The sequence below is a fragment of the Adelges cooleyi genome, unplaced genomic scaffold (assembly GCF_023614345.1).
Source record: "Adelges cooleyi isolate 19-005CV unplaced genomic scaffold, UGA_ACOO_1.1 ACOO_flye_CR_arks_rails_tigmint_CR_PRNA_250, whole genome shotgun sequence".
Taxonomy (NCBI): Eukaryota; Metazoa; Arthropoda; class Insecta; order Hemiptera; family Adelgidae; genus Adelges; species Adelges cooleyi.
Window position 1 is genome coordinate 135027 of NW_026095916.1, and position 24390 is coordinate 159416.

The 24390-nt window shown below is 32.2% G+C and overlaps 1 protein-coding gene across 1 annotated transcript; it reads left to right on the forward strand.

Moving 5' to 3' along the window:
- Nucleotides 1–20671: 20671 nt before the first annotated feature.
- Nucleotides 20672–21827, forward strand: LOC126837548 (aspartate and serine-rich protein-like). The gene is made up of 3 exons (XM_050571486.1): nt 20672–20787; nt 20885–21442; nt 21650–21827. The coding sequence occupies exons 1-3, from the start codon at nt 20672–20674 to the stop codon at nt 21825–21827; spliced, it is 852 nt and encodes a 283-aa protein (XP_050427443.1).
- Nucleotides 21828–24390: the final 2563 nt, after the last annotated feature.

The window sequence follows — 24390 nt, forward strand, 5'->3', positions numbered from 1 at the left end:
AATACTTAGTATACTAATTTGGTTAGGTTAGATTTAAACAAGTATATCATAATATATTAGACCTATGAAAAAAAAAAATATATTATTATTGTTAATAATAATTAAGAATTTCGACTTTAATGTATACTTAATAAATATGTGTACAGTAATGAGGATGTAATGATAATTTTTTGATTGTCAGACTATCACAGTGATTTCTATAGATTTTATAAGTCTGAAGATAGGTCTAACATATTATACCTACAACAAGTGTAAAATACACTTCGAAACTATTCACGGTAAAAAGTAGAACAGATGTTATTTAAAAAAAACATTCTATATATTTATATATGCTGGCAAATACTACTAATAAAGGTACATGTGTATTAAAAACGGCTTGTTTATAACGTAACTGTTATTACATTTGTATCACCGCACCATTTCAGTGTAAAACAACATATTTCTCCGAACCGTTTTTGCTAATTTTTCCTGTTTCGAAGGATTTCTTACAGCTAATACAACATGTATAACCTGTATTTTACGGTTTTTGTGTTGATGGTCGTTGTGTTGGTTGGAACAATGAGCCAATCAGGACTACATAAAGTCATTTGGAATTTGACGATGGACAGCCGCCTTTTGCACTGCAGTGTAGATATGATTTCCTACCCGGGTTTTGACATGGTGTTGCCTGAAGTCGAAAACCTTGACGGAACTTCACTTATTGAATTTGGAAAACCAAATTTGCCGATCCTGCAGGTCGACACACAGGTAATAAACTTTTCATGAAAATTTAAATATTTTGTGCTTAAAAGTTTCTCCGAAATCTATTAAAATATAAAATATCTCTCTCAAAAAGTTATATAAGGAAGAACAAGTCAATTGGAATTTGACGATGGACAGCCGCCATTTGCACTGCAGTGTACATATGATTTCCTACCCTGGTTTTGGCATGGTGTTGCCCGAAGTCAAAAACCTTGACAGAACTTCACTTATTGAATTTGGAAATCCAAATTTGTCGATCCTGCAGGTCGACACACAGGTAATAAACTTCTCCTAGAAATTTACATATTATTTTGTTTTTAACAGTTATATACATACCCCACTGACCAGAACTTGTAAGTTTAAAATTAATTTTTGAATTTAACTCTATCGCTGTAATCTTCAAATATATTTAACAGGTTGTTGGAATGACCATTCTGACTGGCATCCGAGAAATGGGCAAAGGCCTATTCGCAAAGGTGTGTTACGGAGTTGTGGTCAGTGCAGTAGCTATTATGCTGCTTTTTTCTAGTATTGTCATACTGGTACTCTTACTCACGGCTATTGCACCTTTGCTACTTGTATTGACTTCTTATGCACTGTTGCTGAAACTTCTGACTATCATGGTATTTCTGCCGATGTTTCTAGTATGGATAATCGTCAGTGTCATTGTAATGTATATTGTTATTCATTTGAAACGTTCACATATCATATAATGTTATCATACATTAACAATTTTCACATAACTTATATTATTATTGTATAAACTAATTGTATATACTCCAAGCAGCTGTACGCCACAGCCATGGCGCGTAACCCGTCTTATACAACTTGGAACACAAACTACACAATATTGTAAAATAAAATGATTTTGTATTTTACAAGTTTACTGGTTTGTTTTTTTATGCAAATATATTTTTTAGTAATATCGCATGTTATGCTTTTGCAGTGTGTGTCACAATATTCTTTCAGCTGTGCGGTGGTACGCGACGGCTCATGATCTTAAGATTGTCTTAAGATACGTCATAGTAATATTATTATAAGGAAATATTGTTTAGAGGATTTTTCGCTATCATCGCCGACACGACGACGACATGGTGTTTTTTTTTCATGTCCTGATCGATTTTTCAAAAACAAATCGTTGTATACGTTAACCCGTCACCGGTCTTGTGCAAGTACTTATATACTTGGAAATATATACACAAGTCTACGTACAAGTCTGCGCGGTGTCTGGCTGACAAAATATATTATGTATTATTGGATCACGTGTGCCGCGGTGTGTCATCCGCCGTCAATAGTCGCTCAAGTCAATTATTTTTAAGATGGTATACTTACAAGTCAATCCGTCAAACGTCTTGCCGTAGGTCTCCGGTTTCGTTAAACGTTACTATATTGCCAACACGTGTTGTGATTCACAACCGCCTTGGGTAAACCGAAAAGTAGTGAGACCGGTGCCCTTAGGTCGTTTTAGTCGGTGCTGTAGTTTATTGAGGTACTGGTGTTTATTTTTTTTAATTTAACTCAATTAACAGGCGAATTTTTTTTCATTTTTTCCCCTCAAAATGTCTACATAATAAGTAGTGTGACCGGTCGGAGTCCTATTTTGGTTTTGGCGCCCAATTTCGAAACACAAACGCAATAATCATAATAACTATCACTGTAGTGCACCGGTCGGATGACCGCGTACAAAACACCGTAAACGACCAACGTTTGTAACGGAAAACTAGGAGTAGGTTTTAATAAGTTGAACACTTTTTAGTTAATTGTAATACATATATATATATATATATATATAATAAATATAGGAAAAGTATTATAGAGTAATTGGTTAATATTACAATAAGTAATCCAATACGTTAGCAATATAATAATGTTTAATAAATTTGAAGTTAATATAATAATAACTGCGTAGTGCAATCACTACTATTGGTAATCGACTACTGACTACTCGACGCCGTCACTCTACTCGAATATAATAAAATAATGCAATTAAAACAAAAGTATAATTAAATTATTCGAAGGGGACACCCATCGGTCACGTCTTAGTAACAATGCATAGACGCAAAGGAGGACATGCCCTTTTAGGGACACATGTGCAATACGTGGGTTTACTACATCACCGTCATTATATCACAATAGTAATTTCCACGGCTCACTCGGTTTTTACTCTAATTAGCTGTACATAAAAATAAAAATTAAATTAAATAAAAATTAACTTTTCTGGAACATAGAAAAACAAAACTTTAATAAACTTTTTTTCTATAGAAATTATTAAAGTGCTTTTTTAACTGAAAATGGTCGATAACCAAATCTTAATGACTACTTGTTAAGTTATTAAGTATTATTTTACACTCGGTGTAAAAATGTTTACAATAACAATTTGTCGTTTGTGTCTTTTTGTTGTTTATTTTAAGTGAGCATCACGAGAGAAATGTACGGCACAAATAATATCAGAAATGACGGATCGTTATCCGTGGTCGTTGTTTTTGCCATATGGCTTAAAAGTAAATCAAATGCTTTCGACATTAGCCAGTAAACTCACGTATACGTTATATGGAACAAAAGTTAACAATCGAGCAAACGAGACAAGTTCTATTGATCGATTGACAATATGGTATTGTACAACATAGCACTATGTTGTATAAACAGGAATTAAAATCAAATTGGAGGTTGTCATAATACGCAACTATTATCACTCGATAAATGTTAAATGTCATCACTATTACATTTGTAGTAGTGTAGTATCATAAAATGGCACATCGGTGATTGGTTGTTACAACATCTTGCAATAAAAAAAGGATCACAGCCAAAATGGTTTAAACAATTTTTTTAAAGGACTTAAACGAATCAACTAATTTAGAACTGGCATGAAAAATAAAAATAATCATATACAATACATTTTACCTACATTTATTACTTATTAGTTAAATATTACTAACGTGTATAGCCACTAGCAGTCGGCTATTGCCTGTTATTTAACAATAACCTTTTATGGAGACTTTAAAAATTGTGTTTTTTTAATAATAGCATGGGAGCAGTATCATGATGTTAAATGTTCACGAGATTTGATCTAGTCATAAAATAAAGTATTATCATTTATGACTTAATTATTATTAAAATTTATCTTAATAGTAATAGTACATAGTAATAAAATAATGAAATATTTTTTACAAAATTAGAGCTACAAGTTGATAAACTAAAAAAATAAAATTAGCACGAAGCAGATTATCTAATATTAGACAATTTAAACAATCAAGCGTGAATCTCTTTAAATGAATAACAGTATAACAATACACAAAACATTAGTTTTCCTTTAAAAAAATTGTGTATTAAAAAAAACATTTTAGGGCGGTATACTGCATAAAAACCAACACTTAATCTGAATCCAAAAAACAACAGTTCTCTTCATTATTTGCAGGTAGTTGGACCTTATATACTCATAGTTGACCTTCGGTAAGGTTATATAACGCAGGCTATAAAATAACGAGATAACGACAGTGGTTTTGTCGTATCAGAATCATTAAGTGTCTCAATAAGTACACGGATAGGTTTTTTTCCCAATAAATCGAGTGTCTACTATAATCAGCTACACGATTTAGTCGTCTGTGATATCATGTAATAAACACAATATTATGATACCGATCATTGGGCCCTAACCTAATCTAACACGGCTAGACGTTACCAACTGATAGTTTTTAGTGTCCACCCCCCCCCCCCCCCCCAAAGTACAAACTAGATGAAATTTGTGATTTATAGAGTTGCTATTCGAAGGAATTGTTCTAGTATTAAAAAAGTTACAGTGTATACAGCGAAAAAAAAAGCCCACAATTGAAAATATGAATTACAAATCATAAAAACCTAAGATATTATTTATAGTACAGGTATACAACAAGGTTGACATCCAAAATATTAAGTACAAATTAAACAATTGAAAATATTAAATACAAATCATACAAAATATTATTTATAGCACGAGCCATTATACAAAGTTTACATGGGTATAAGAAAATAAAGACACACCAATGTCGATCCGGGAACACTTAAGTTCAACTTAATATGTAGTATTAAGTTAATCTTAAGTCCTAGTTTGTAGGACTAGGACATCCGGATATCGACAGCTTGGGCGACCACGTAACAGACTGTGGTGGACTTATGCATCCAATGTCGACTCGGAAACACTTAAGTTTAACTTAATACTACATACTAGGACATCCGGATATCGACAGCTTGGGCGGCCACGTAACAGACTATGGTGGACTTGTACATCTAAGTAGAAAACAATATAACGTTGGTAGACACTATAAAATAGGGTACTACCTTAATAGTACAACTCATAGTAACCTAATATGGAATTTATTTCGCCTTATCGCCGGACTTTGCAGCAGCATTCCGCTTGCGACATATCTTTGACAAAGCGTCAACTTCTTTTTGCAGTGATTGGATTTTACTCGTCAACATTTCCACATGCCTATTGTAGCCTTTTTTATCAGAGTCCATCTTTTTGCGCAGCTCAGTTTCGGCGGCGAAACGTTTTTCTCTCAGATCAAAAATCTATCAACAAAAAAAAAATCAGGGTATTTCACAAAAGAATCTCCCTCATTCGTTCGAGCCCTACCGGAGCGCTGTAAATTTCTACTTACCAATTTGTTTTTGGTCAAAATTTGCGCATCTTTTTGCTTTGATGACTGTTGCATCTTAGCTAATTGTTCTCTTAGTTCAGCAATGGTAGCCGTGCAAGAGGCATGTGGGTCGACGGGTTTGTGCATTTTAAACGGCGGTGGAAGCGAATAATCCGGTGCACCGTCGTCGGATCTGCAAACATGAGAAAAACCAAATAATTTTTATAATCATTTTCATAGTTAATCATCAACCGACCTTCCACGTTTTCCAGACAACGCTGGCTTCGCTTCAGCGAGGTGTCCGTCGAAGGACTTGAAGTCATTCATTTTTATTATAGGTATAAATGAAAAAACAAAGGATGCACAATTTATATATTATGCGAACAATTTATGATATGTGAAAACACAACCAAGACTAACGGTGTTGCTTAATATGTAACAAATCGTGGTTCCTAAGACACCGGCGCCTTGACGATCCGAATAATGACAATAATTCGATCACAATAATTATCAATATATACAAAATATACATCTAATGGTAGGTCTTTGGATATTTCACACAAACTATTTAAATGTAGTACTATTTTATTAAAATTAAAGCTGTCATCAATAGTCGAACGTGAAAATAAATCAGTATGAAATGTATCGACTGATTAGAGGTATGGAATTCCATACCTCTAATCATAGGAGAATTTCGAATAGTATATATTAAAAAGTATTTTGTTGTCTAAATATTATACTTGGCGTTGCATCTGGGCCAGGACACATCATGTTTTAAAATTTAAGCGGTTTAGATTTTCTAAAAAAAACTATTTTAACAGCATTGGACCAAAGCGATTATAAACTAAATATTATGGGAGATTATAATATCACCTAATAAAAACAAATTTTAAATTTACATGAGTGCACGAGATTGCCAATGACATAAAAATGATAATTTTATACAGCAGAAACATTTTATTTAGTCCATAACCTCTCAGTTCAGCAACACTGCTCTTTTATTTGTATTATGACTTGACACTTGGCCAGTTTATTTATTACTTTATTCATTGGAATATTGATTAAGGAATAAAATTAGCAAAATTTAATTAAAAAACTTACCTCCATCAACACCTGAAAGGTGACAATTAATTTTTTGAATATATAAAAACTTCTATGAAACTTTTGTGTGTATATTTTTTTTAAATTGCTCAATTTTATTGCCTTACCTTATAAAACAAAAATACTACACTTTACTGTTATTGTCTTTGTTGTTTATTTACACGAATAAATAGGTAGCAAAGATGAGTATCAGTGATCCCTGGATCCAGAGTGACGGACAATCTCAATAAAGACTTTAGCCTAGTTACACTTAGCCTAAGTAACAGCATCATATTTTGATTTACAAATCGATCAAGTAGTGCAGGTATGTGTATAAATAAACACGGTTACTATATTTAACCCTTTTTTTTAATGACTTAAGTGGTACACTCTGAACTGTGCAAAATATAACACCTAAATTATTCCATTTGAACGGCGCAATTTGTAGTGTTAATTACATATTCGAGATCATCTCGTCGATGATCTTTTCAATGGCAAAAACATATTGATAAATGAACCCCTTTCAGACAAGTTGGTTAATAGATGTAGTATTATACCTTGCCTGTCAAAGTGATTTTAAAACGCCTACAATAGAAAAGATAAAGGACAATATTACTTGTGAATAACTAAGCGTTGTTGTTATATTTGGGTGAGTTTTGTGCAAACGATGAATCACCAACATTGTCCGATAGATTTTTTTTTCGCGAGCAATCCAAATGTGTGTTTAAAATATTGTCATAGCACGTCAAGTTTTTGAGAAAATAAATTTTAAAATCGACAAAAACCCCTAAAAACCCGCCATTTCAAAAATGCAAATTGTTCTCATCAAATTGAACCACTATAAAAAAAAACATGAGATAATAAACACCCCATAAGACTTATAGCATGGATCTTTGACGGCTTACAACCCTGAAGTTACTAAAAAAAAATATAAAATAAAATACATTGACCAAAAGTATATATTTTTTGGTTTTTTGAGTTGAGCCTTCAGTCTACTAGCGTTATCCAGGAGACAACACATGGAGTTTGACTGATTAGTCTCCCAAAACATGTGTGTGCTTGTGTACACTGTTTATAAATGGTCAAAAAATTTTTTTTCAATTTTAATAATTTTTAAAAATAATTAAAATAATGTCAAAATTTAAATAGTTGCTGGTAAAAATTAAAATTAAACCGATTTCACATAGTCAAATCTACTAATTTTTTTTGTTGATGTTTGATAATCTGCTCCCGTAAAAATGGTTCTTTTTCCAATGTTTTTTTTACATGGTTTTGTTGCATTGCTTCGTATTTTTATGTAGGTATCTGACTGTATGCCCAGAAGAGTGCTAACAAGAATAAAAATATTCGGATGTCCTGGGTGAAACAATGCATTTAATTTTGCATAAAAACTTTCACAACTGTTAGTTGTCCGATTAGTGTTTGCTGACAAATCACACCAAATTTTTAAAGGGAAACTGTCCAACTTCATTGTCAATGTAATTATCTAAAATGTAATCTGTGAAACTGTCAATTCAAATCACATCACATGGTTCACCATCAAATCTTCCGTGAAACATTCAACTATGTCATTTTCGTTTGAAAATGGAAACCCGAAAAAGTACTTGAGATATCTACTTTTCTCCGAATTAGACTTATGTTCCTTGGACATACCCAACTTCTGAATTTTTCGCCACCAGCTTTATTTTACCAACACCATTTTTCGGGACTCAATTCAATATAGTCCGTCCAAATTCCCTACTAATAATAGCATAGGAGACTACGCTTACCATCTTATCTACGTAATATAATCAAACATATTAAGATAATAAACTAGACTCAATTCAAATAACTAAAAGTAGGATGGACTCAATTCGATGTTATCCGTTTAGACGATCGTTTGTTCTCAAAAAAAAAAATTGTTTTCCAAAAATAAATCTAAGACTGTGCAAAGGGCAAGAGTTTTTTTTAAGGTAAATAACGGCTATCACAGTGTGTTCGTTTTACAAATAATTTTCAATAATATACGGTAATTTTGCGTTCCCATAGGCGGCGGCACGTGGCGGGACGCCCAGCTGGGACAACGCGACGGGGCAGGCGGTCGGCGCGGCGGCAATATACTATTATCAAAAGATTTCATCGATTATTTAAAAAAAAAATTGATCTATACTTATTCTCCTAAGATATCTAATAACGACCGAAAAATAACTTTCATTTTCAAATCACATAATTTATTTTTTTACACAGCATGACAATATTAGATAGGTTATAACAATACAAATTCATTTAATACATATTAATAAATTTTACATTTTAACAAAGTTTGAAGTACAACATCACACAGTCACAAGTACAACATAATTAAACAATTGAAAATAATTATATACAAAACATAAAAACACAAAATTATTTATATCACAAAATATTATACAAGGTTAACTTGTGTACAAGAAAAAGGATTACACATTGAATTTATATTCAAAGTGTAATCCTTTTTACGATATTTAAATATTAATATATATAAATATCACTACAAAATAAATACATGGTTACCAAATATTATACGTTTACCACCACGCCGTAAACAAATATAAAGTTGGTAGCTACCCATATGGAATTTATTTCGCCTTGCCGCCACACTTTCCACTCAGTTTGTGGTTGCTTTTGGTCAAAGCGTCAACTTCGTTTTGTAGTGTTTGGACTTTATTCGTTAACATTTCCGCTTTCCTGTTATGAACTTTTTTTTCGGAGTCCATCTTTTTGCGAAGCTCAGTTTCGGCGGCGAAACGTTTTGCTTTCAGAACGAAAATCTATTAAAGAAAAGAAAAATTCAGGATGGAATCTCCTTCGTTCGTTCGAGCCCTACCGGAGCCGGTGTAAATTTCTACTTACCAATTTATCTTTCATAAAAATTTGCGCATCTTTTTGCTTCGACGTTTGTTGCATCTTAGCTATTTGTTCTCTGAGTTCAGCAATGATAGCTGTGCAAGAAGCATGCGGGTCTTCGGGTTTATGCATTTTAAACGGCGGCGGAAGCGAATAATCCGGTCCACCGTCGTCGGATCTGCAAACATGAGAAAAACCAAATCATTTTTATAATAATTTTCAGAGTTAATCATCAACCGACCTTCCACGTTTTCCAGACAACGCTGGCTTCGCTTCAGCGAGGTGTCCCTCGAAGGACTTGAAGTCACTCATTTTTATTATAGGTAAAAATGAAAAAACAAAGGATACACAATTTATATATTATGCGAATAAATTATGATATGTGAAAACACAACCAAGACTAACGGTGTTGCTTAATATGTAACAAATCGTGGTTCCTAAGACACCGGCGCCTTGACGATCCGAATAATGACAATAATTCGATCACAATAATTATCAATATATACAAAATATACATCTAATCGTAGGTCTTTGGATATTTCACACAAACTATTTAAATGTAGTACTATTTTATGAAATGTATCGACTAATTCCATAATTCTAATCATAGGAGAATTTCGAATAGTACATATTAAAAAGTATTTTGTTGTCTAAATATTATACTTGGCGTTGCATCTGGGCCAGGACACATCATGTTTTAAAACTTAAGCTGTTTAGATCTTCTAATATTTGATCATTTAAAGTTAATATACATTTATTAAAATCGACAGAGAGCATGTTGATTGATATTTAAATTGCTGAACATACCATTCCGGTCTAATGTTGCAAAATGTGTGATCTTATATTATAGTAATTACAATACATAAAGTCATACATTTGTTTCTTTATAATTTAGATGTTGAGATAATACGACTATAATAATAAACTAAATAGGTAGCAAAGATGAGTATCAGTGATCTCTGGATGAAGAGTGACGTACAATCTCAATAAGGACTTCAGTCAAGTTACACTCAGCCTAAGTAACAGCATATTATCTTGATTTACAAATCGATCAAGTAGTGCGCCAGTGTGTGTATAAATAAACACGGTTACTATATTTAACCCTTTTTTTTTATGAATTAAGTGGTACACCCTGTAACCGTACAAAATATAACATCTAAATATTTCCATTTGAACGGCGCAGTTTGTAGTGATGAACACTACACACAGAACGAAATCTAATGTCTATTTGACTTTTAAATTGTCTCGGTAAGTAAATAAGTCAAACATGGCCACACCGTAGGATAATAGTTCTATGAATACACCTCCAGACATTCGCCGACTTATATACAACACCATTAGTACTTTAGTTCAGCCAAATTACATAGAAACATCTTTTAAAAAAGCCACTCAAACTTAGCCAAAATACAAAATTTCCAAGTACACTCATAACCCAGCTGCTATATGTGTTAGTGTTGGGAGAGTTTGATTCTTATTTTTTAAGATACATTGTTTTATGGGTGCAACACATTTGAGATCATCTCGTCGATGATCTTTTAAATGGCAAAAACATGTTGATAAATGTACCCCTTTCAAACAAGTTGGTTAATAGATGGAGTATTATACCTTGCCTGTCAAAGTGATTTCAGAGACAAAAAACAAGATTTTCGAGGGAACTTTTAAACATCAGTCAGAAAAAAACTTACACGGCCTTAAAAATTGTACTTTTACATTAAATCATATTGATCTATGCATCGTGGATAATACAAAACACATATTAGGTTTCCTTTGGAAATGTTGTCCTCTATCAAATTTATTTGAAAAATAAAAATGCGTATACACAATTTTACTTTTAGAACTTGTAAAAGTTATTCTTATTTTCAACAATGACAAACATTCGTTAAATATTAAGAATATTTTATTATCACTACTTATATAATTTGGTTTAACACCTTGTCTTCTTAAATATTAAAAAAGCAAAAGACCTATTCAAAACTGCTATTTTTTTATTTTTGTAGATATATATATTATATATATATATATATATATATATATATATATATATATATATTTATAATTCATTCAATTTTGTTTTTGTCAGAAGAACTACACATAACCTTTTTTTTATTGGGCTTTTATCAATTATTTATTTTTGTATGATTCAATTTATTTACTTTACCAGTATCTAATATTTAAGTTAACGACGCTCGAGTCCTTAAATATTAAAAAGTTAAATAAAACACTTGAAAACCTCTAGTGTACTTTCTATATTTTCTTAATAACTAAGTCATTGGAATCTGAATGGTACAATATTTAGTTCAATACTTACTTGTATTATTACAAGTATTTTTAAAATAATATATATAATTGTTATCCAGAAAAAAAATCTAACACTGCAAAGGGTCTAAGTACAGGCAATCTTGTCGTTCCCATACGCTCTGCCTTACACTGTTCTTCTTGTTATTATTACACACACACACACTGTTCTCAAACGAATTAAGGCGATGAAGTTTATGATGTACAGCTGCTGTCTCTGCGGTCCAAATTCAAACAGAGACGCTGCGCAAATCTCGGTAGTAAAAATTACATTTTAATATTGCCGTTTGAATCTCTCAAACTTTCAATAATAATCGATTGTTTACTTGTAACTAAGACAAGTAGCGCAGAGATTTCCTATTAAACGATTATTTATGTCAACCCCTACGATAATACCAATAAATAATGTCTTAAAATATATCGAAAGAATAACGACAACAGTTTGGCAGAAAAATTAAAATCTTAACAACATTTATTAGTTAATAATTATTACAGCATTCCGAAGCCAATAATGTTTAATATCCCAGACAGCAATTAATTCTTTACAGAACTTTTTAAAAACGTTTTAAATATAAAGTGCGTCTTCTCCAAATGTTTTACAATCATTGTTCTTAAATTATTTAACTTTTCAATAACGTTCCTTCAAACTTATTTGGCCACAAAAATAAGGCTCAGATAATATTATTTATAAACGTTTCTCCAATGTAACCGTTATAACATTTTTACAATGTTATCTCAGAACATTTTAGGAATATTGTTTATATGAAGTTATTAAAACATTAAACCTTCAAAGTTCTTATAAGGTTTTAAAACAAGATAGAAGTAAAATAATATTTTTTTTTTTTAAATCTTCAGTAAAATAATTCTCATCACCATGATAACTATATATTATATAGTAACGCTGTGGGCAATTTTATTTTTTATTTAGCCTGACAGGGCACCAACAGACGTACTACCTGATCAACTCGTCGGCGGACTCAGGCAACGATTTCTAGGCGCTAGTCCGGCGGTACCAAATTGTACCGGCCGAACACCTCGGCCACTTCGTCCAGGCGCTAACTCTTGTTCCGCGCAAACGGTACAAGCACGAGTCCAACAACACCAGGCGGTTGCACGTGCTGTCGTCCACGGACGTCGTCGAGTCATAATCGCCCACGTTTTTATTGCGCAAGGGCTCGCCGTTTTGGCACCGGATCGGCGTCATCATTTCGCGCCTGTCCTAGACGGGCATCTTGCTGCACTGGGACCGGGACAACGACGTGACGTCCCGAGGAGTGATCGCGCCCGGAAGTGTTCGCCGAAACGACCGTGTTGACTACGTCGCAAGTGTACAGGCCGATTAGATAAGTGGATGACCCTGTGTAACTATTAGATGAGACTGACAGAGCTAGCATCATATTTTTGATGTGTAAACATCTTCACGCGCGGTACGATGTTTTGGGTAGGAGTAAATTTGTGCAAATACCGGAAGTAGGTAACGGAAGTAGAGCTGGCGGTGAATTCGACCGGTAAACGGAAGTAACCATTTCGGATATATGTCCAAAGGTACCAGGGGTGTATGTTAAATGTCCACATCGGACAATGCCGCACCATACGAGTGGCTGTACAACAAACTCTTTACCGACAACATTTGATAGCTACGCTAGGCAAGACAAGGCTAAGCTAGCTTTTTTGACAACTTCGAGCCATGCGCCGCCCGTGGTTGATCGCTGTATATTATAAATATTCTAACCGCGCATCTTACCCTATTACCAACAATTTACAATCTGTATATTGCCCTGACGGAAACAACACTGATATTGATGACAAATAATCAACGTGCCAGTAGAAGTAAATACAATGGTCAACCGGCTGCATCGTGAGCTGGATGATGATTATAGTATCAACGATGATTATAGTATCGACGGTGTTGACCATGTCGCAAGTGTACGGGCCGTTTTTCGGACACTCGTTTGCGCTGTACGCGTTCATCTGCTAGGCCGTCAGTGGTTTGAAAACCCAGCTGAAATGGGTTCAATTTCTACATTAAACTTAATGAATGGCTTCATGCAAAAATAGCCTAAGCCCATAACATGTATTAATTCTCGTTTATGGTATCGCAGTTTCAAACGCCTGATTTTAACCAGTTAGTACACTGGTCTTCTGAACCGATATGCACTACATTGCCTATAGCAACAGCCGTTTAGTTGGTTCGCAAAAAAAACCTTTGCCCACAAAATTATTAATTTTATTTAATTTCAAACTATCTAAATTAAAATGATAAAAATTAAATCATGTTATATTTATGTTGATAGTCTATGAAAAAATTGTAGGTTGAGATTCTAAAAAGCTTATTTCAATCCGTGTAGATTATACCGTGTTGTAGTAATTGATTTATTTATATCAAGAGAAAAACTACTATTCAAGTCGACGTTATAAGAAACGATTATTGTTTATTTATCATCCAGCCGATTTTAAATTTTATGTTGCTAAGCCATATTACTATGACAGACAAACATTGTAATTAACTATTTTTAATAATCGAACCTAACCTAAGATATTATTTCTACATATTATTTCAACCAAAAAAATCCATAATTAATGCCAATAAAACCCTGTCGGATCGAGTTGAAATTTATAAGAAATATTTATTTGGTATGCCCGCACACGTCAGTTGTGTCAAATTTAATTTATACCCATTTCCCACCCCCCTATGGGGGGTACAAGTTTTTTTGTTTTTCGGGGTTTTGCGCCGTAATTTTAAGACCTTCGGGTTGAAAATTTGCCAGTAGTTGGAACTCATATGCATCCATAACATATTAAACGGAAAAAAAATTCGGCATTACAGTTTTTTTTGAATTGCCGGGAAACTGTGTTTTCGCAGATTTCGTATATTTTAACAAAAACACCTAAAATCTTTAAAAAAAATTGATCAAATCATTAAACAATTTCATGTATATCTATGCAGAATGATACTATTAAGTTTTGTGCTCAAGTACCACTTTTGACTTAAAGTTTACACAAATTCAATTTTTTTTTTTTAAACTAAAAACACGGTGTACCAGCTGTGAGAAACGAACAGACACTAAAAACTGTCAGGAGGACTGTTGTTTTTTGGATTCAGATTAAGTGTTGGTTTTTATGCAGTATACTGCCCCAAAATGTATTTTTTATTACACAATTTTTTTAATGGAAAACTAATGTTTTGCATATTGTTATACTGTTATTCATTTAAAGAGATTCACGCTTGATTGTTTAAATTATCTTATATAAGATATGTAATCTGCTTCGTGCTAGTTTAATTTTTTAGTTTATAATTTTGTAGCTCTAATTTTGTATAAAATATTTCATTATTTTATTATTGTGTTCAAGTTAAGATATATTTTAATAGTATTTAAAAGTGGTGAATGATAGTACTTTATTTTATGACTAGATCAAATCTCGTGAACATTTAACATCATGATACTGCTCCTATACTATTATTAAAAAAACACAATTTTTAAAATATCCATAAAAGGTTATTGTTAAATAACAGGCAACAGCCGACCGCTAGTGGCTATACACGTTAGTAATATGTAACTAATAAGTAATATATGTAGGTAAAATTTATTGTTTTGTCCATCACAGTACCAGTATACGATTTAATTTTAAGGATGTATGAAAAGATTTTTTTTAGTTGCATTTTATTTTGTACATTGTCCATCTAGTAAAATAGAAGTATAATATAGCTTTAAAATAATGTAATCTATGAAGTATAAATAGTTTGTGTGAGATTGCTCTAATGGAAGTATATAATACATAAATATTAATTTTATTGAGAATAAGCAATTATAATTTAAACTATGGAGTACAAACGATTGAAACATGAATCGACGACCATTCCAACAAAATTTAACAAGACATTGTATATGTGTTATTTGGTCCACTACGTTTTTGCAAAAAAAAAAAAAAACAGTACAGTGAGGTCGGGGCATAGTGGGGACGGAGCATAGTTGGATCGGAGCATAGTGGGGATGGGGAGGTTACAGATTTACAGGAATTTTTAAATCTGAAAGTGATAAAATCACTTTCGAAAAAACGCTTCGATGCAAATCGGTAGTTAGTATTTTCTAGCCAGTACAATCCAAACCAAACACAGTATAAATCAGTTAAGTTAGAAAGTTTTAAACTGAGGTTCTGTATTTACCAATAAGCATCAAAGCGTTTATTTGAAAGTGATTTTATTCAATTTTATCACTTTTATTTATAATAGTTCCTGTAGACCTGTGACCTCTCCGTTTCCTCATTGTTTTGATTCCATTAAGCCTATACTCTACTGTACTAGTCCTCTCGGATAAAATCACTTATGCCACGACCCCAATGTACTGGTTTTTTTTTTACTCGCCTTTTTCTACCTAACTTTTTATGAGACCAAATTTGAAGTTTCTAATATTTTAATTTTAATATTTTACTATTATTATTATTGACTAAAACAATATCCCGCTACTGTAAAACTTTGTTTGACACTGTGACAACTTTTATTTTTCTGTTGTCAAATTTAAACCACTAATCAATTTAAAATCATCATTAATAATATAGACATACATAAGTTATTAATATGGTCGTTATTTTAAACACAAAAAAGAAGAAATTTAACTGTAAAAGATTAGTTTAATTAATTTTAGCGGCTCGTTTTGTTATTAATTTTTATCAATATTTTTCAATACTTTGAAAATGTTAACCTTCATTCCTTATACGAACATAAAAGTTTTAATTTCATAAAATATATGTAGACGAACAATTTTAATACATTGTAGTGTTTGAATTTTCAACAATCTATTCGTTTACTATGACTGTAATAATGTTGTTTATGGTATACGTGTGGTTTGGTGGAATTATTGAATTTACGGCGTTTTGTATAGGCAAACTGCAACGCCGGAATGTTCTAAGGTCGGTATAAGGAACGGCGCGGCGTTGTTTTTGTACACCAGTACGGAAAACGACCGTGACTTATAAAATGAATGAATAAACTGACAAGGGAAAAAAGAGGACGTACATCAGAGTTTTGCTGATTCTTATTCGAATAAAACGTTTTTTGAATAATTTGTGTACAATTTATTTAAGTAGAAAAATCATTCGAATTATTTTTTTGAAAACTATTTGAATGATTGTTTTACAATTTTTTCGAATAAAAAATTGTCTTCCTACATATAATGGTAAAGTATACTTTGTTTTACTTCCCATTGTCAATTATGTCCAATTTCTTAACCAATGGGCCATTAGTTTTTACTTATAAATAGAGAAAAGTTACATTTATAACTTCAAAACCACAGTAAATTCATCTACATACATGCATTTAAATTATTTAGCTTTACAAAATAATTTTAAAAGATCAGACAACATAACTTTCTTATTTATAAAACAAAAGTAGTTATAATAGTAGTTACATAAATTTATATGTCACTGGGCCTTGGCCTATATTGTATTATTAAAATACAATTTGTCTAGGTTCTCGATATTTGTCTGAACTCAACTTCCATACCAGGTTGTTTGATGGTAATTTTCTCTTCAATGTTTAATTCGTGTATTTTATCAGGTTTCTTCGGATCTTCACCTTCATCATCGCTATCAAGTGTTAAATCTACAAAATTATTTTCTTTAGAGTTAACAACGTGTATTTTTTTTACAACCGGTTCAACTGGTCTTAACAAAAATATAAATTTGATAAAAATGATTAAGCTTATAATCATAATAATTTTCATAACATTAATTCTCTCATCCTTCCTTTTGCGTGTTTGAAAAAAGGCTGGATCAAAATGTACTGGATTCTAACAAGAACATAAAAAGTTTTACATTTTATTATACTATTATGAACATTGACCAATAGTAACTAATAGAAATACTGGGCTAAGGGTTTAAACAATTTAATAACATAGAAATATAGGACAGATATAATCATAGATTATAAAATTACCTCAATTTTGAGAAAATCAATGAATAATCTCTAACTTACATCATAAGAATTGATGTCATCTTCTTTGTGCTCGGTAATTTTCTTATTTTCAGTTTCACTTCCATCATCGCTGTCTTGGGTTAAATCAATGAAATCTCCTGCGTTAAAAAAAAAAATTATAATTTCCTTGTTTTATCATTTTTATGTTATATTCAATTAACAAAATAGAAAAAATATATAATTATGCTTAAGTTACCGGGTTCACATACGCCCAACAATATGTCACCGGCCCTATGTCTTCGGTATTGCCATTAGCATAATTTCCAGTATCATTATCTCCAAAATTTCCATTGTCCAAAATTTGTTGGTCTTTCAAAATATCAAATGTGTCGCCGTCAAAAGTCGCATCGTCATAGTCATCCTATTCGCGGTTGCTAAGTATTGATAACCGTCCGTCGACGGTTGTTGTTATGCAATTCAACAATCGACTTTTGCTGGGAAAATTTCCCAAATTTGCCCTTTAAGGGCTCTAACCCGGCAGGGAGTGCAGCTAAAGAGACGCACGACCCCTCGTTGTACCCGCTAAGTCACGGCCTGTCTGCTGATATTAAGCGCGCCAAGATTTAATGTGTTATTTGTACAGAAAAACGACTTATGCTTACTCACACACAAAATACTTTTCTTTTGACACTTGTACAAAAATCAATGCATAACTTTTTGCCTTCCCCTTAGTTTGTTCTGAAGTTCTGATGGTATTATTGCCATTAGTCTATTGAACACATACACCATACTTAAAAGTTCATACATGTCAAAATTGATGCCAGAAAATGAAAATTTAACCATATATGGGCATTTTTTTGGTACTTTTCAAGCGAGAGAACACAAATAGATGGGATTGTTTTACGTTTTATATCAAATAATAAAATTTCGACATAAAATCAAGAGGATAGCCCAATCGCCGGGCGATGCTCAGAGAATATGGTAGGGATGGCAGATGACGATATGTGGTTTAAGGATTGTGATTTAAACTTAAACTGTAAACTGTTTAATCTGTCTATTAACTATTGTACCATGTTACCTAAAATTATGATACACTGAGCTCAAATGTTAGGTTCTGGCCCATTAGCGACATCCCCCAGGTACATTATAATTAGTACAATGCTTTCGAGAGAAACTACTAAAAAACGGCTATATTTTGATAAACATTTCTGACAGGCAATTTTGACAGGTATGAACTTTTGGTTATGGTGTACGTCATCGGCAGACTTAAAGCTATAAAACCATCAACACTTCAAATCAAACCAAAGAGCAGGAAAAAAGTTGTGCATTGTATTGCATAACCTAACCGACCTTCTAAACGATGAAATATCTATTAAACTTACTTTGTTGGTGAAAATAATTTGGTTAAACTATTCTTATAGCGACTTATTTAATATATGTAACTAATTGCTATTATTTAAAGTCATTTACTTTTTATAAAATTGTGTTTTTTCCATAATAATTATTTTGTGTTATTTGGAACAATAAATTATTAATTGAAACTTAACAATATTGGATATTGTCTTCAACAAAACTATAGCGTTCCGAATTAGTATTCAGGTAAGTAAGTAATTGTTTTTGTGTTAATTTGTTAATTTTCTTTCTTTTTTTGACGATACATTTCCCGATCTTAGATAACTTCTAATATATAAGATGTTATTATAAACTAATGGTATAATACTATTCTCAATTAATATTAGTGTCTATATACTTTTTTTCTACATCTCGTCACGTTCACTAATTATTATTATTATACACATTTATATGATTGTTTGTGTTCCTGTGATTAGGGTAAGTTTTTTAGGACGTACTTATTTAACTTAACATAAAAAAAACCGCAAAAGACTTATATTGTTGGGTCTTACAAAGGTTCTCGCTAGTATTTCTTTATTGTTATAGGACAGTTTATAAATAGTCACAGAACCTTAAGTGTACTGTTGGTAGTACTAAAAAAAATCTAGACTTGTTCATTTTTTTCAAAAGATAAAATATGTTTTCGAATACCTATGTTTGTATATTCTTAAAGTTATCTCGAATCAAAGTCACACAGTGTTTTAATTATATCTTAGGACTAAGTAAAATATTGTCACTTTTTAGATAAAATAACATTAAAATTTTTAATAATAATTTCACCGTTTGGTCGTCAAGGCAATTTTTGTCTTGTACCTTATAAACAACACGGTTTTCTTCGCATTTTGATCTTGACAGCCCGGATTAACACTTTGAATTATTCTAACCAACCTCTGTTAAATCAAAAAGCTTATTTCGATTATCATATCAAACTTATACTTACTTATTCTTGTTATTTACACTTTTATTGCATAATTATTTTCAGTTTTTTCTACATTTTTTATTATTTTTGTATATTTACATTCTGTATTTACTTGTAACACTTTTGTATTTTGTGTTAATTGTTTTTTTGTTTATTTCATTGTTTTTTTTATATATTTATTAAGTTTCATTCTTTTGATTTTTTATACAACGTTGACCGATTACAGGTAAGTTCTTATATATAAGATGATGTTATAAACTAAAGATAAAATACTATTCTCAATTAGTACAATAGTGTCCACATACTTTTTTTTCTCTTCTCGTTACGTTTTTATATTTAATAATTATTTCTATGATACACATTTTTATGATATGTGTTCGTACGACTAGGTTTAGATTTTTAGGAAGTACTTATTTAATAAAACTCTAACAGTCATAGAAATTTAAGTGTTCTGTTGTTAGTATAGATACTAAAAACTGTTTTAGAAAAAAATGCATTTTTAGTTAGTAAAAAAAATTAATTTAACAACATGCGTCGGCTGTATATTGTAGCTTTCTTGATCCGGCGTTTTAATAATATTTATTACTGAAGGAATTTTGAAAAAGAAAAGCTGATAATTTTATCTTACCAAAAGCAATTTAATAAACTAAATAACTAATTATTTTCACTTTTAAAACTTGTACATTTTTTTTAAAAGATAAAATATGTTTTTCAATATGTACATATAATATTCTTAGAGTTGTCTCAAATCAAAGTCACGCGATATGCGTTCGGAGCTTATTTTTTAAACACAGTATTTTATTTATGTTGTCATAGGACTAAGTTAGAAAATATTGTCACTTTTTAGCTAAAATGGCACCGTTAGAAAGAGATCCACCCAAATTCTTATTTGATCATATAACAGACATAAACGAAGACTTCTTGACGGACGACGAAGAAGAGTTATTTCCAGAACGCCTTATATACAAGTACTAAAGCTTGACAAAATAGTAGCTGGCTAGTCGAGTTTAACAACAGCTAGTGTTAATAATACAATTGTTTTTTTTTATGTATAATTCGTTTTAGCGACATAGACACAAGAGATAGAGACACGGACGATGAGATTGACATAAACACCGACGAGTTAAATAACTATATACCTGAAATAGTATTGGAAGTCATTAGACAATGGAGTACATACTTTAATAGTGCTGTTCCGCCACTTGTCAACAACCATGACAGAAAGACAGAGGACAGCGATGACAGAGAGACAGAGGACAGCGATGACAAAGAGACAGAGGACAGCGATGACACAGAGACAGAGGACAACGATGACACAGAGACAGAGGACAGCGATGACAAAGAGACAGAGGACATCGATGACACAGAGACAGAGGACAACGATGACACAGAGACAGAGGACAATGATGACAAGTCAATTGAGACAGACGAAACCGACGACAGAGAGACAGAAGACAACGATGACAAGTCAATTGAGACAGATGAAACCGACGACAGAGAGACAGAGGACAACAATGACGAGTCAATTGAGACAGACGAAACCGACAAAATCCACGACGACGACGAATATTCCCGGAACTTCATGCCCACATACAGCTTCGATGCAAGGCTTGCATATTTCAAGTAAGTACGACCGACCGTTTGGTATTACATTTTTCATATTTTGTGCACCATATAGCTTATCATGTAAATTAATGTGTACATCAAAAAAATGATTTATTTCCTTCCGGCTGGGTGATCATATTTTGTTATCATTGATGACGACTTAGATAACCTAATCCGAGAAATAGTATTGGAAAACAACTGGAATACATACTGTAATACTTTTAGCGCCATTCGCCCGCCTGTCAACGAACGCCGATCAGTTGAGTCAGACTCGGACGACCCGCAGCCGTGCTCATCATCAGGTCTGAAGAGACCGCGTTCAGACTCTGATGATGAGCAACCCAGGTCAACAAAGCGGAGACGGCCAACGTCGTACCAGTCAGAAAGCGAAGAAAGCGAGTAGGACAACTTTCAATAGTACTCCAGCCGATAAACTGTGGCCGGCAAGTCGGCGAAGCCGTTGGCGGACACGTGTGCTGTAGTAGCGCGAGATGCTGCAGCCACTGTCTCCGTCCAATCGCATCCCGAACTTGTCCGGCCGGCCCGTTGAGGAAGACGTGAAGTAGTAATCCAGACGATGGAAACGAAGGGACAACTCGGGAACGACGGTGACGGTGCAAGCCAGTAGCGCGAAATGCTGGCCCACCGTCCCATCTAACCGTATCCTGGACAGTCTGTCGGGGAAGATGTGTAGCGGTGAAGCAGACGGCAGTACTCCAGACAATGAGTGACGAGGAGACGATGAAATATTTTCAATTGAATTTTAGAACAAAATAATAATAATACATGTATTATATGTTCATTAAATATTATTATTATTCAATATATTATGTATATTGCAAATTTGGATTCTAAAATTACTTTACCACTGATGGCAGAGACGTGCTCGGTGGCAAACTATTGGGCACATTTGAACCTGGTAATCTACTTTTTGTATGCGGTGGCCGTCGGAAGACAGTTTACGTTTTTTAATTAGATAGGATTTACTGCGGTGGAACAAAAAATGATATAGGTGATTTGTTTATTTCTTTAATTGAGTAGTAGTAAAACATTGCTTTGAAACATGAAATATATAAAGCACGATAACTATAATCTTTTGAGTTTTGAGGATCCCGGAGCTGTGTGTTAAATTTTTTCTTATTTAGTAATTTATATTTTTTCTATATTAAATAAACAATTCACATGGGACACGTCTTATAAAATGATTTAAATATTTTAAAAATATTATCAAAGGTGCTTGATGCGACTTGTTCTAGGAATACTATATTATAAATCGACATAAAAAATTTTCACTCCACTCCAATAGTCACGTCCCGAAATAATATTATACCTGAAATAATGAATAAATTAATAAGCATTTTTACGTCGACTTAGGCGGCACAGAAACACTGCCTATATAACTCTTTTTTAATACATTTCTAAAAAATAGTAAAAAAGTGAACACTTAAAAAATAACAATTTCACTACAAGAACAATTTACCAATCAATTGTAGTACAGTTTATTTAAAATGTCAATTACTTGGAAAGCAACCGAAAATCAACTAAAATTTTAAATAATGTTGAATATCCTTCAACAAATTATATATACTAGTCAGTATATATAATATTATACGAAGATAAGAGAAAGACGGTTCATACTTGCAGTGGGTTAATTTCTAGCATAGTATGCGGAAAAAAAAATATATATGGTTACCTACTTATAGTTAATAATAAAAATCTGTGGCTTGAAGCAAGAAGGCCAAGATTTAAGGTGTTCATGTTAAAATGTACAAAATATTCCCACAGCTTGTTGATGTGTTTTCGAAACGGGGAAAATGCTTTGGATGAAGTATTATCATTAAAGTTTAGTCCAGTGGCGGCCGACTACAGTACTCTATAGGTATTTTGTTTTATTTACAGACTGTGCTGATGTATAAGAGGAAAAAAAAACTCCTCTTGTCCAATTAGAAATACTCATGAACCATATATTGTGTTTCGTGGCGCTCAACCGTTTCTAATTCTAACTAAACATTTATTCGGAAAACACAAAGCCATAATAAGAGATAAGAATGTTTGATAACAGATGAAGAGCCACAAGATGTAAAGTAAAAATCGACCATTCAGCCCCCACAGAGAAAATTGTAAGTGTACTATAAAAAATGTAAAAAAAAACAGTTATATCTGTTCGGTAGACATGCCAAAAAGTGCCTTTAATAACTTTTATTTTTTTATTAAACTTTCGCCATAACTCGGATCCACAATTTCTTATTGATAATTATTGTAAAATAAACATTATAAACAAGTTGGAACACTTGTAAGGGCTTCAAAATTAAGTTAGGTGTAATATAATTTCCCTTAACGGCTTTTCGTTAACGTTTTTTCATGTTAAAGTAGTTTTTATAATTTTTTTTTTTTTTTTAATGTAAATATTTCAGCTAAATTATAAAATTTATTGATCAGATTATATTGTTCTCTGCGTCAGACATTTTTTAACGGTTCGTCATTTTCGCCTAGTTGACATTACTTTTTTAAAATTTATTTTCTGACAACTTTTAGAGCCCCGTCGAGGAGTTGTAAAAGCCTTAACAAGCAAACCATAGCTACTACTATTTTTAATTGATTAAAATAATCGATGGGCGAGCGGTGTTTAATCTTTATGCTAATTAACTTCGATAATCTTAAAAACGTAAAACTCATTAATGGAGAGTATTTTATTAACTTAATTGTGTAATTAATTATATTCAGTTTGCTAAACAAACAAAATTGTCCTTGTTATTGAAGATGCGAATTAAATATTTTAGCTCGGTTCAATTATAATATTTATGTCATCAACAAAAGTAGTTTTTACAGTATGAAACATAACCTTAGTAAAAATGTCGCATGTATGTTTTAAACAATAAGGTTAGAAAGAGTATATATTTTTTTGATACAGTATATCAGTTTGATAAAATAATTACACAGCTCAGATAATATTGTAATTTATTATA